The sequence below is a fragment of the Acomys minous genome (genome assembly GCF_964271855.1).
Source record: "Acomys minous genome assembly, chromosome: 10".
NCBI lineage: Eukaryota > Metazoa > Chordata > Mammalia > Rodentia > Muridae > Acomys > Acomys minous.
Window position 1 is genome coordinate 16059376 of NC_140491.1, and position 13478 is coordinate 16072853.

A 13478-nucleotide genomic window follows, 5' to 3' on the forward strand; every position below is an offset into this window, starting at 1 on the left:
CTGCACAGAACAGATTTGCTTGCCATGGAGCGAGGACCTATACTTTGGGATATTGCTAACTGAAGTCATGCTTCATATGAAATGTGTAAATAACAGTGTTTACTTTGTTTTTATTTTTCCAACTATTCTCATGACTTTAATCTTAATAATTCCTATCACAACATTAAAACACCTCTGTTTAAGCTCTTGTTTAGTGGTCTATATGTCATAATTAAAGATGGATATATTTATGGAAAGATTTCTAAAGATTCTATAAATAGCATACTTGATATAAAAAAGGTGGCCCTTAAACACCTGTATCAAAACTGGGTGACATAATCAATGAGAATCTGTGTATTTTTACATCCATTTTTATGGGCTTTTATTTGAATTCCGAGGTTGGGAGTCCACACATTCCAGTTTCATGTGTAGATGCTCTCGAGTTCTTCCTTGTGGAATTTTGAGAGCATTCAAGGAAATAAGTGGATGCAATGCATGAATTAGTTTCACTCTCTCTGCCAGTCTGTTTTTAATTAATACATTGATTTACCTAATACATTGATTTAATGAATGCATTGAGTACCTGGTACAGAGCAAATCCAGTATTTTGCACTTTTCTTTCCCTTTCCCTTCAGTTAAGAGGATGATGAGAAACAAAAAACAGAAAATTTAAATCTGAAGAGTCCTTCAAAGCTTTCTAACTCAAAGCTTCTTTCACATTAAAATTTTCTCACTTTTCAGTCAGGGGCCACGGTGCACACCTATAAGCCCAGCACTTGGGGAGGCAGAGGCAGATGGATTTCTGCAAGTTTGAGGCCAGCCTGGTCTACAAATCGAATCCAGGGCTGCCAAGGCTACACAGAAAAACCCTGTGTTAAAAAAACAAACAAAAACCAACTTTCTCACTCTTTAGGGGATAGGGAGCTCACTCCACTTAATTCCTCCCTGAGCTCCCTCATCGTGAGCTTCCACATTTAGCATTTACCCACTATTTCCTCTGAAACAATACAAATGCCATGGAGTGTGCTCTTCAAAGTTTCTGGTATCTCCGAAGAGTAACTGGGTGAAGTCTAAAATCTATACATCTGGGAAAGGGTAGCAGAAAACCAGAGTGCTTACTCTGGAAAATAGAAGACTCTAGGAAAAGATGGAGAAATCAAAGTAGAAAAAAAAAACCCCAAAAAACAAAAAACAAAAAACAAACAAACAAAAAAACCAGCATGAAAACAATCCTGGTTTAAAGGGGGCGTGTTTGGAGCTGCAGCGCTGACACGAGGTGAGGAGCGCATGCTGCTTTCTCATATGAACCAAGATTAGTTCCCAGCACCCAGCAGAGCGACTCACAACTGCCTGCAGCTCCAGCTTTGTGAGATCTGATGCCCTCTTTTGATATCTGTGCATACCTACCCAAACATGTCAACATAATAAATGTTAAAAAAAAGAAAAAAGGGACACTTTTAATGTTAAAAGTTATGTTATTATATTATGTGTGTTCTGTGGGTACATATGTATGCATATGGGTTTGAGTGCCATGGTGCACATAAGAAAGCCATGGTAGGTGTGTGGAAGACGGAATACAACTTGTTCTCTCCTACCATGTGGGTCTTGGGGCTTTAACTTGGACCGCCAGACTTGGCAGTAGGCATCTTCACTTTGAGCCATCTCAAAGGCCCTAAAAGGAGCACATGTTAATAAGCCATACGGGCCATAATGAAATGGACCCTCCGAGAAGAGCAGCCATCACCTGTCATTTAAGTATTAGAGCAGAGGAGAAGGACAGTTTGTCAGAAATGTCTGAAAAGGTATGGCCAGTGCTCTCTGCCATCTCTTCTGCTCCTAGATGATCTGTCACTGTCCCTTAGCTAAGCTGTTCTTCCCTAATAAGTCTGTATGATCTTTAAGACAAATGGGAGAGGGATGCTGGGAGCTGCTAAGACATCAGTCAGTGACAGGCCGACTGCACCTAGAGTGACATTTATCTTCATAATACTTTATAGTTATTCTAATTTCACCTTCCCAAATGTCACCCACAACTATGGGCCTCTGGCATTCAAGAAAATGTCACTATGGTGCCTAGAGAATACTCTTGGCACAGTATTTTTCTAATAACTAAGCCTTATTTCCACAGTTTTCCAGAGAGGCAGTTTTAACAGTAAAGGAAGGAAGCAGACAACACTGCCAGCTTTTCTGTGCCCCAGCTATTATTGCAGAAAGATCCTCACTGCTATTGAGGTTGTCTAATAATCCTAGTGACACAGAAATGGAGTCACCTGTGCACTAGGGGTGCAGAGGACATAAGAACATCTACCTGATGTGTTACAGTGTGATTTCCTTGGCTTCCTTGCAAAGGAAAAAATGTTTTGTTTGTTTGTTGGCTTGCTTATTTGTTTTTATGACAGAATATCTAAAAGAAGAAATTTCAGCCCCAGGGTAGAAGCCAGAGACCACTAGCGAAAAATGAAAGTATTTGTAATCCACGATAAACTGTAGAGCAGAGTAGTTGAACTTTGACACATCCGGAGCCTCGGTCTCTGAGAAGGGCGATAGGACACAATGTTATGAAACTCATAGTTTAGAGCAGAAGGCAAATATATCTGCTGCACAAAACTCACAGGGGGCAGAACAGACTGGAATAGAGCAGTTAGATGGGTGTATCGGAAGTGCAGAACGTCAGGGCTTGCTGTCTAGGCCTGCTCAACCTGTGAAATGTGCATGGATTAGAAATGATGACTGTAGACAAGCAGTGAGTGTTAGGCAGCACAGAGCGCCACACAGAAGCAGCATGGACTTCGTGAACAAGGGCCCTCCTCTTACCAGCAAGAATTTCCAGAGAGTTGTAGCCTAGGATTCTATCCCACAAAAGCAAGAGCTGGTCTGTAGCTAAGTATCCAGAAAAAGCTCGAACCATCCATTTAAATGATATACGAAGTCTGTAGACAAGGGAGATAAGAATTTTATTATTAGATCTTTCCTATAAAAAGGCAATTTAGAAGAATCCAACCAATTTTGTTATGATTGTTTGAGGTTTTCTAATAATCCTTGTGACTATGACTCCTCATTTCCTAAAAGCTGTAAAAGGTCACAGGCAAGAAGGTGGGTCCTCAACTTAATGCTCCAAACCACTAAGAAGAAGAATTCTCTACCATGGAGTTTATATTTATAAATCATCTTACACTGAACTTTTCCAGAGTGTGATCAAGAGCTGTATTCTAATAGTCTTAATTTTAGGCAAGCCGTAAAAATTTAGATTTTGTTCTAAATATTGTAAAGAACATTCAGTGCTTTTATACTTTTCAGTTAAACAAGTTTTACCCGTACACCTCAGCCAAACTGCTACAAGGGGCGGATAAAGTAAAGTAAAGCAACAAGTCGGAAATCTAGAAGACAACTGGTTTAAAGCAATAAAAGACCTTAGAATTCTTATTTCAAACCCTTCATTTTAGTGACAAGGTTATAAAAACAAGTTTGACTGAATTATTTTGGTACAAAAAGTTCGAAGATGTATGAGATCTCATGTTTATAAGTCATATATTTTACAATAACAGTTTTCCCCCAGAATCAGGAAATGAGCTCTTTGACTTTAATGTCCTAAGAGATAAACAAATTTCTCACATTTCTGTATTGTTTATGAGCATCTAAAATCACTCTACTGTCCCTGAAAGGTCACAGCCAAATTCTTTGTTGAATTACTCTAGTTTCAAATATATCCAAGTATTGGTCAGTGGTATTCACAAATTAAGCCTTTTGATTTTTTAAAAATCAAACAAACAAACCAACCAACCTTTTAGCCATAAATATTTTGATACTGAAAAATATATCTAAACTGTTACATTCAATCATTTTCATTTTACTCAAATTCTCAGTGTCTCGGGGCAAGGACAGAGACAGCATAGCAATGGCTTTAAAAGGAAAACATTTCTTGGGGGATGATTTAGCATAGCAGAATCTACCCTTGCAAGTATCCAGTTCCATATGCTTATATGAAGAATGACTACATGAAAATTGTAGAATTGAATAATATAATAATTATTTGCAGAGAGATGAAACATAATTATAAAACCTCTAAGTTACTAAGTAGGTCTGATAGGAGATTGAAATGGCCAAGAGTCAATGAATTTGAGCATGTACCAATAAAAACATGATCTAAAGAAGCGTTGAATCCAAAATTACAGGCAAGATGACTAGAAAACCAAATAACGATAATTAAAGCAGACACATAAGCAAAAAGCACATATAGATCTTAACATCTTTAGCATCTGGTGGGCAAAACTGAGAGCACTGACACGATGTCACTGCAACGCAGAAGCGGAGGAAAGTAAGTGGGGGGCACAAAACATAGGACAGTAGCTAGAAAAAAAAATCCCAATGTGACAACAGTCCTGACATGATCAAGAGACCCCAACAGGATAAACTCAATGAGATCTAAGTCTAGATATATTGCAATCAAGTTGCTGAAAGGTAAAGAGTCTTGATAGCAACCACAGAAAACAAGGATTAAAATGATCCTTCCTGAAAGGGTCAGACACCCAAGTTTGGAATTTGCTTAAAGGTAGAATATATTCACCGTGTGAAACAGGAGGCAAATACCAAGGACCATTCCACCAACAGCACAAACAATGAAAGGTGCAGAATAAATGGAATAAAAAGTGCTCAGGATTTTAAAAGTAGGTAGCAGTAAATTCGATGAAAAGATCAGAGGAAACAGAAAATTCTAGCAAGATTGATTTCAATCGAATAATGTCAATTATGTTAAATTATAAATGGTATAAAATATACCAGTTTGAAGACAGATTACTATATAGGTAGATTCAACTATACTTCGACAAGAAACCTACTTGAAACTTAAAAGCACTGACTAATCATCATCACCATCATTGAAAACACCATGCAATGTATAATCAAGAGAAAGCTGTCATAACTGTACTAGTATTAAGTATAGTAGATTTATGATCAATTAAAAAAACAAGTAGGCCAAGTCTCCTTAGAACAGAGATATGAATTATATATAAAAATAAGAAAGAAGACATCCACAATTGTATCTAGAGAGTAATAATGCTCAATAACTAAGAACAAAAGGAAACTGACAAAGAGCTGAATAAAAGCAGACAAAAGGCTTATCAGCACAGTTGACCTACTGATATTTACAGACGTCTGCCAAATACCCATGGAACACACATCTCTTCGGTATGGTGATGGTGATGGTGATAGTGATGGTGTGTGTGTGTGTGTGTGTTGATCACAAACAACTTTTAGGGCCTGGTTCTTGCCTTCCACTTTCATTCTAAGGCAGGGTCTGTGGCTGTTTCTCAGTGCTGTGCTGTGTACTCCAGCTGGACAGCAGGCCTGCAGACTTCCCGTGCAGTGTTCCGTTTCTGCCTCCCAAGTTGCCACGGTAGCCTGGGATTGCAGACGCACGCCACCACACCCAGCTCTTTATGTTGGTCCCAGGAATGGGAAGTTGGGTTTTCAGGCTTGTGCATCAGGTGCTTTTATACATAGAGATGTTTCTTTGGCCCAAGAACATAAATAATTTGAAGTAGATATGCACATTTGTCTTAATATATTATATCGGGGTCAAAAATGTAAAAAATAAATAAATAAAATAAAAGCACTGAAATCATATGAAATGCACTCTGTAACAACAACAGAATGAAAACACAAAGCAATAATATAACAATCTCTAACCTTTTCAATATTTGGAAAGTAAACATCACATTGAAAAAATTAGGGAGTATTTTTTGAGACTAGGTCTCTCTGTGTAGCCCTGACTGTCCTGGAACTCACTTTGTAGACCAAGCTGGCCTTGAACTCATAGAAATCTGTTTGCCTCTGCCTCCCAAGTACTGGGGATGAAAGGCATGTGCCACCACACTCATCTCAAATTAATATTTTTAGTAAAATATTTTTCATAAATGTATTTTGATCATATTCTTCTATCTCCCCACCCACCTAATTCCCTGTTCTTTTGCTGTCTTAAGAAAATCTCCACCAAACCAAATGAACAACAAAAAAACACAAAACAACAGAAGTCTGTTTTATGTTGGTTTGAGTGCTCCAAAGCTGTCACTCAGCATGCTGTTTAGTTGTGGGTCTCTGTGTTAATTGCCATCTACTGTAAGAAGAAGCTTCTCTGGTGAGAGGTGAGAGATGCACTCATGTTTGGGGATATCAATATCTCATTAGGAATCATTTAGTTGCTATGCTCATTTAGTAGAATAATAATAGTAAATTATCTCTAGGGACCATGATCTATCTAGTCTGTGCTTTCTGGACTTGTTAAGGAGTTTCAGGTATGGATTGTATTTCATGGAGTTGGCCTTAAGTCCAATAAAAGGGGGTTAGTTACTCCCATAACGTTTGCGCCACTGTTGTCCCAATGGGCAGATATTGCAGGTGGGCTGCTATTGTGGCTCTCAGGGTTCACAGCTGGGTAAGACTGTTGATTATTTCTGTATAGTATTCCAGCAATATGCATGCTAGTCAGTAGGGATGAAGCTTCTAATGGAACATGAACTCAATTTCTCCATGAACATCACATTTTTAATATAATTGACAATTAATATATAATTGTCAAATGGGAAGTCACAAAATAAATTAAACATTTTAATTGACTGAAAATGAGACAATAACATATGAAACTTTATTAGGTGGAGGTAAACTTAACTTTGAGAGAATTTTGTAATATTAATGCTTGTATCAAAAAAAAAAAAGAGAGAAAAAAGAGAAAAGTGCCTTAAAATAAGAGCAAAATAAACACAAATCAAATGAAATAAAGAATAAAATAGAAGAAAGCAATGAAATTGAAACTGTGAAACAAGAGAAAACTGAACAGAACACTGAACTCAATCTTTCAAAGATGGCTAAAGTTAATACATCTCTAGGCAGAATAACCAGCAGAAGGAGGCGGGGCAGGCACGGCCAAGCCTGATGAACTGAGTCTCATCTCCAGGACCAACCCCAGCAAGAGAACTGACTGCCTCAAATTGTCCTCTGCTCTCCATACATGCTTGAGTGTGTACATGTGTGTGCGGGTGCATGAGTGTGTGTGTGGGGGGTGGGGCATGCATGTGTGTGTACAGTAAATAGTGAAAAACAAAACTACAACAAGAGCAGTTCTCACTTATGAAAGTCTTTTAAAAATGGATTTCTACCTTGACTACTGGGCTTTTATACTTTCTCCAGTTGAAGAATTTTAAGTCACCAAAATCTAAATGTTTCTTGTAGTGATTGTACAATGCTTGTGAGAAATTATATGTTTCCAGAACAAAAGAACCGGACACTGACATTGAATCAGACCTGACAGGATTCATTCCTCTCAGCATGCTGGACACTGACATCCTGCATCCTTCATGTTCCAGCACCAAGTGCTTTAGTTGCTTTTCCTCATTAGAACAAGACAGCTCCTAGGACACTTTCAAAGAAAGCTTCCAATCCCAATTAGTCCAGCATTTCAGACCGTCTCACACAGGACTCTAGATAAGCCTGGAATTTTGCAACATTTAGAAACTGGACCATAAATGCTATTTCTAGCTTGTTTAGCCATTTCCTCAATTTTATTTGGGCCCTTACAATGGTATTATTTGTCCCAAATCAGCCAGAAGAAACCTTAAGACAATGATGCCCCATTTCCTTTAAGGGGAGGATCACTTGGTTGCTTTCTTGGGCTATAGAGGGTTATTTTCAATAGGAGTTGGTTTTAAGTTATTATTGGCCTTATTTAGAGAGAAAGCAAGGTTGGATGCAGGGATGTCTCTCTTTTCCTTTATCTTCCATTCTTACGTTTGGAGATAGGGGTTGAAAAGAAAGAAGGGGGAATATAGAAATATATAGGGAAGATAAAACAAAAAGTAGATTAGTGAATCTACTCCTCAACTTAATGCCTTAATTATCACTCACAAGGTTATTTTTAATTCAATGGTATAGAATTTTGTATACAGATGCAAAATAAGTTTAATTTTAGGTACAGTAGTATAGAACTCAAATATAAGATTATTCTTCACATGTTTTATATATATATATATATATATATATATATATATTTCTACTTTAATATGTGGTATTATACCCATATAACTCAATTATAATATAAAGTTTACTTCTAATACTTTGAAAGTGCTATTGCAGGCTGTTTAGGATAAATAAGTTATACAAGTTAATTGTTAGTTGATCAAATCATACTCATATCAATTATTAGTCTATTTTTAATCACAAGAATATACATCTTAAGTGCAACGATAGATATGATTCTATAGAAAGATAAGGTAAAATAGATAAAATCTTCAAAAACCTCAGAGACATACAGAATATGGCATTTAAGAATGTTTTTATTATTTTAAAGATTCATTGACAATGCAACAGGTTAACTCCTGGCAACACCCAGCCTAACTCAAAGAGGATGATGAGCATCAAAGAACATCCTTATGGAGATGGCTTCAAATGTGATGAACAAGCCACTGGGAAAAATGTCCACATTTCTACCACAGACAGAATTCTGCCTAAAAATGGGCAAGCTTGGATGCAGGCATAGTCGATGGCCAAGCTCTGCCAAGACAGGGTAAGCAAGTCCTCAATAGTTCCTGCTTCATAAATATGTCTGTCAGATACATCGGGCCAGAAGGCTGAAGATGATGCTCCAATATTATAGAGAGTTTTGGGTGACTGCTCAGGTAGCAAACTATCTCTGTCATCTTCTCAATTTGGAAGCTGCTAACCTGCATTCCCTGTCTACTCAGGTAACTAATTTTATTCCTTCTCAAGTCTCTGATGGAGTTGAAGACCAGATAGTTTAGTTTTACAATGAAGCCTAGTTGTTTAGGGATTAAGATGTTTTTAGGTCTAGATAGATGTTTTAAGTTGGTAATGATGAAATATGATAGATAACTGATTCAGAATTTTAGATGCACCAAGATAGGAAAGGTGTTTTCTTCAAGGCTGCCAAATACAAATAGCCAAAACACTAAGCATGTAACATTTATATAATTCCTGATTGTGTCATGGTTCTTCTTGCTGTAGGTAGTTCATTACATATATATATATAATATAAATGTATATGTAAAAAGTATTTAATAAAAACAGTAACTAACAAAAAAAATGAATGCTGTGAGGGAAAAAATGTGTAAGTGGACTAGAAAAAAACTGCCAACATTTTAGCTTCTAGCAATGAACCAAACAGTTTCAACCCAATAAAGAAGAGCTTAGCTATATCCTATTTTTAGCTTCACAACATTCAACAGAGGTCAGTGAATGGTTTAAGAGAAAAAGGGTTATGCTCAATATACAGTGTTTTTTGCCACATTCCTGTTTGACAGGGTCAAATAAGAACAGACTACTTTTCAAAAGAGGCCACAAAGGAAAGAGTGTCAATTCTGACTATCAAAGAATACTATGAAGTATTGTTTTAAAAATAACATTGAAATCTTTCTCAAATGCAACGAGGCATCAGAGAAAGGAGACAGCATTCACATCTGCTCCCTCCATGTCTGTATCTTGTCTATACTGAAACTGAACCTGAAAACAACCCCATAAAGTGGGAATCTCTTCATTTTAAGATACAGAAATTGACTTATCTTGACTAAAGCATAAAGAATTTATGGCATAAATAACTTCAGCTGGGTGGCACAGCTCAACAGAAGTGGACTTTGCAGCTGGGGTACACTTATATCCACTCAGGCAGGTATGTGCTGCAGGTTTAAGTGTGAAGAAGACAAAACTACACTTGGTTGCTGTTAAGTCCTCCATCCTCAAAAAGTTAGTGTTCTTTGTTCCTGTAGACAGTGTGTATCTGGTGTGTGTGTGTGTGTGTGTGTGTGTGTGTGTGTGTGTGTATGCGCACACACACATGTGGCTTAGAGAGCACAGAAGCAAAGTGCTAATCTAGGTATTATTATTTAAAAGGAAACTAACCACTTCCTGAGGCCACAGCTAATCTACATATTCACTATGACTCACTGGGATCAGTGAAGCAAATGCAAACTTCTGTAAGGAGAAAACATAGGACAATTGCCGGGAGGTGTTTGGTTGCTTCCATTTAGTATAACCTTACACTTTTATAGGTTATGCTCTAATAACTTAGTCCACACTGACTAATGTGTTATTATCACATTTCCCAGGCTGTATTTGCTTTCAAAAATGTTTTCATTGTGAACCAAAATTAACTGAATTAGGTGATCCTTATAACCAGACACAAAACCCAAACCCAGTACATACAACTCCTAATAGGATGCGTCATTCTAAGTACATTCTGTTTTCAGCGGAGGCTCACACATGCAGGACAAGAGCTTTCCCACCAAGCTACAGACCTGGTGAGGTCCTATTTTGGAGGGCTGGGGGCTCGATACAGTTGTACTTAATGCTTATCACTTTTGGGGGAAAACTGTTGCCTTACTTCCTTGTGGATATATTGTGGCTGCAAGTAATAGAAAAGAATATTTTGTGCTTCCAGCTTTACCATAGGGAAGCAGAGAAGACACAGTACGGCAATAAGTATACTCACGGTTGAGCTCCGATTTCTCGCAGATGATAAAAGAGTTGGGGAAGATATGTTTGAAGAAGTGTCTCAAACAGCAAACAGAGGGACACAATACCCTAGATCCAATAATGAGTCAGAACAGGCAAAGTTTAGTCTTTAAATATAAACTATGGCAACAATGTTTTCAAAAAACACAATGCATATAAGTATTCTTTATAAACAAAAACAGAGAACATGCCAATGAATCTCTGATACTGCATTTAAAGGTAAATTTTATGTTGTCATGAATACAGACTTGTTGACATGCTAAGCAGTCTCTTTTTAAACACAACAGGCTCCCCAGAGGAGCCCGGCCATCTCTCTCCCATAGCTGAAGAACCCACTGCAAACATAAACATCCTTTACAGAAAACCTGCCATTTTGTGAGCCACACACCGCCACTTAGGTCTAGCAGAATTAGTTTTCTCTGGATGTGTTCCAGTCTCCAGGCATTTCCTGGTGCTTCTGCCATCTCTGCCTCTCTCCATGTGTCTCTCTGCCTCCAGCCTCACCCTTGGGAAAACATTTCCTGCTTTTCTCACTCCTCTGAATCACATCAAGAAGTTATCAAACAAAAACATCTGATTACTCAGAAGAAAAGTTTTATTTGTATACTAAATCTACTTTTTAAAAAGGAGCATTATTTGTAAAGTAGAAGCAACCAACTTAAGCAGTATTTTTTTTTCTTCAAGTGTGTTTATTCCTCAGCAACTCTGAATAAAGTTTTTCTGGGGCTCAGTGTTCCTCAGGTTGCTCTTCACCTGATCTTAGCCAAAAGGCAGAGAAGCGATTCAGGTTGCTGTTGATAAGGAAGTTTTTACCCTCTTTTTGAGTTTCTAAACTGTCATGGTTTTAAATAGCTTTAGTCTGGCTACAAGCCTGGAAATGAGGGGAACTTGAGTCAGTTCCCCAGTTAGTGAAGGAAAGGGGCAGAACTGGAGGATGTGGCTAGGGATCATCCGGATGGTTTGCTTTTCCAAAACTCTAAGGTATAAAATATTTATATGAGTCTATATGTGTCTATGTTTTTCTGTGTTTGTGTGTGTGTATGCATGTATGTGTGTGTGCATGTGCTTGTGTGTGTGCATGTGCCTGTGTGTGTGTGTATGTGCATGTGCCTGTGTGTGTGTGCATGTGAATGTGTGCATGTGCCTGTGTGTGGGGGGGAATGTGTATGTGGTTATGAGAATGTCATCCTGATAATGATATTAGAAAAGAGAACTATTCATATATCTGTTTATTCTAGATTAGATAGGAATGGATGATAATAGATGAATCCAATTCTCTTGGAGAGAGTCTCAAGATGATCTCTTAGCTTATTTAAGACATTTGAAATGTTCTTAGTTGCCAACTTTGACTAGAAATGTAGAGGGCAAACTGAAGACAAAGGAGTGGAGCAGGAACACACAGTTGTAAATGAAAGAATAGAAACCAGCTGTTCAATTTAGTAGGAAGAACAGTCTTCACTGAACAGTTTGGCAGGCCGCCCTGTACTCCAGTGGACAGGTACTCACAGAGAACGAGGCAGGCTACCCACAGGAAGCCCAAAGACCACCAAAGAAGAAAGCTGACAGAAAAGTAAATGCTACCTTTACCAGGGCAAACAAAAACCAACCAAACAACGAAAAACCAAACAAATAAAAGAAAGACAAAACTAAACCGTTGTCTGTAGGAGCTGGATAAATACAAAGAAAATATGTACTAAAATAGCTGGTAATTTTTCATAAAACAAATAAATGCTCAATTGTCATTTAAAAAGATAAAGTGGTAATGATAATTATAGCATTAATAAAAACAAAACTGTAGCTTTTCATGTGCAGAGTACCCACCCAGTCCTTGCTTGCTCTTTAGACTTCCCTGCAGCAGCACAGCTGACCTCCCCATGGCCCCTCCTCAGACGGAGATTTCAACAAAGAACACAGGCATCTTTGCTAAGGGTGAGACTCTAGACACGCTCCCCTCCTTTAACACAGCAAGCTAAAATCTAGTTAAAAAGAGGTGTTTTCCTCTCTACTCTGCAAAGTATTTAGACATCACTTTCTTCTGTTTCCTTGATTCTAGAAACATGCTATTTGACACCATAAATGAAAACTTTTGCTTTGGAATTTAAGGAGTTTATTTAGGGACAGAACAGTTTATAGTCGAAGTTGATGCAATTTATGCACTTACAGAGGGGTGAGAGGAGATGGAGTGGAGTCTGAAGAAAAAGCGGACGTACATCTCACGGAATATCTGATACAATTTGTAAGGTTCATGATACAGAAAACACAGCGGTGCAACTGAAAGAAAATGTAATTAGTAATACTGAAAGACTAAAATGTTTAAAATAAGTTCATGAACTTTAAAGAACAAAACAATAAAGTATAGTATTCATAGCCACAGCAAAGTTTGTTGTCATCCACACATTGTGTTTTAATGCTGAAAGGGAAAATATGAACATGTGAAAGTTCAAACGACTGTTACATATTGTAGATATACAACTTACAAATGGCTAGAAGCCCAGCCTATCATTTGATGAGAGTGAAGTGCATACTAAAATTCAAAAAACATAAGGACTACTTCAAACACCTGTTGAAAAATGAAGTACCAGGAAAGCAACAGCCAGGCCATTCCTACTCTTTTTCAGAGACAGGGTGTCACAGCCCAAGCTGGCCGTAATTCTGACCAGGTCCTTCTGCTCCTCGGCCTCCCAAGTACAAGTTCCCAATTAAAAAAAATATCACTGCAACTTATTCATTAGAATAATGTTGTCATCTAGATGGAGAAACTGAGGCACAAGGGAGCTGAGGTACTTATCCAATGCTACAACACAGACTTGTTTCAGAGTCTATGTTTTCACCTATTTCACCAGCTTTTTGTTCATGTGCCATGGAAGATTTTCAGAAATGAAGGCCCCACCCCACAGCACTTCTTAGAAGGTGGCACCTACCCTTTCCACTCTATGCCATAGCTTCTGCAAAAGATGTTAATTTTTTTTTGCACCTTTATTGTT

The 13478-nt window shown here is 37.8% G+C and overlaps 1 protein-coding gene and 1 long non-coding RNA gene across 3 annotated transcripts in view; one reads left to right on the forward strand and one right to left on the reverse strand.

The window, feature by feature from the left end:
• The window catches only part of LOC311607716, a 612504-nt gene that overhangs the window by 383430 nt on the left and 215596 nt on the right, over nucleotides 1-13478 (forward strand). The gene's annotated exons all lie outside the window — the stretch shown is intronic.
• The window catches only part of TBC1D19 (TBC1 domain family member 19), a 110510-nt gene that overhangs the window by 3570 nt on the left and 93462 nt on the right, over nucleotides 1-13478 (reverse strand). Inside the window, exons 17-19 of one of the 2 annotated variants that reach the window (XM_084799714.1) lie at nucleotides 12656-12765; nucleotides 10472-10563; nucleotides 2794-2909 (exon numbers count right to left, since the gene is read on the reverse strand). In XM_084799714.1, the coding sequence (XP_084655840.1) occupies nucleotides 2794-2909; nucleotides 10472-10563; nucleotides 12656-12765 (318 nt within the window). The remainder of the gene's footprint in view (nucleotides 1-2793; nucleotides 2910-10471; nucleotides 10564-12655; nucleotides 12766-13478) is intronic. The other variant, XM_084799715.1, reaches the window with a different exon arrangement.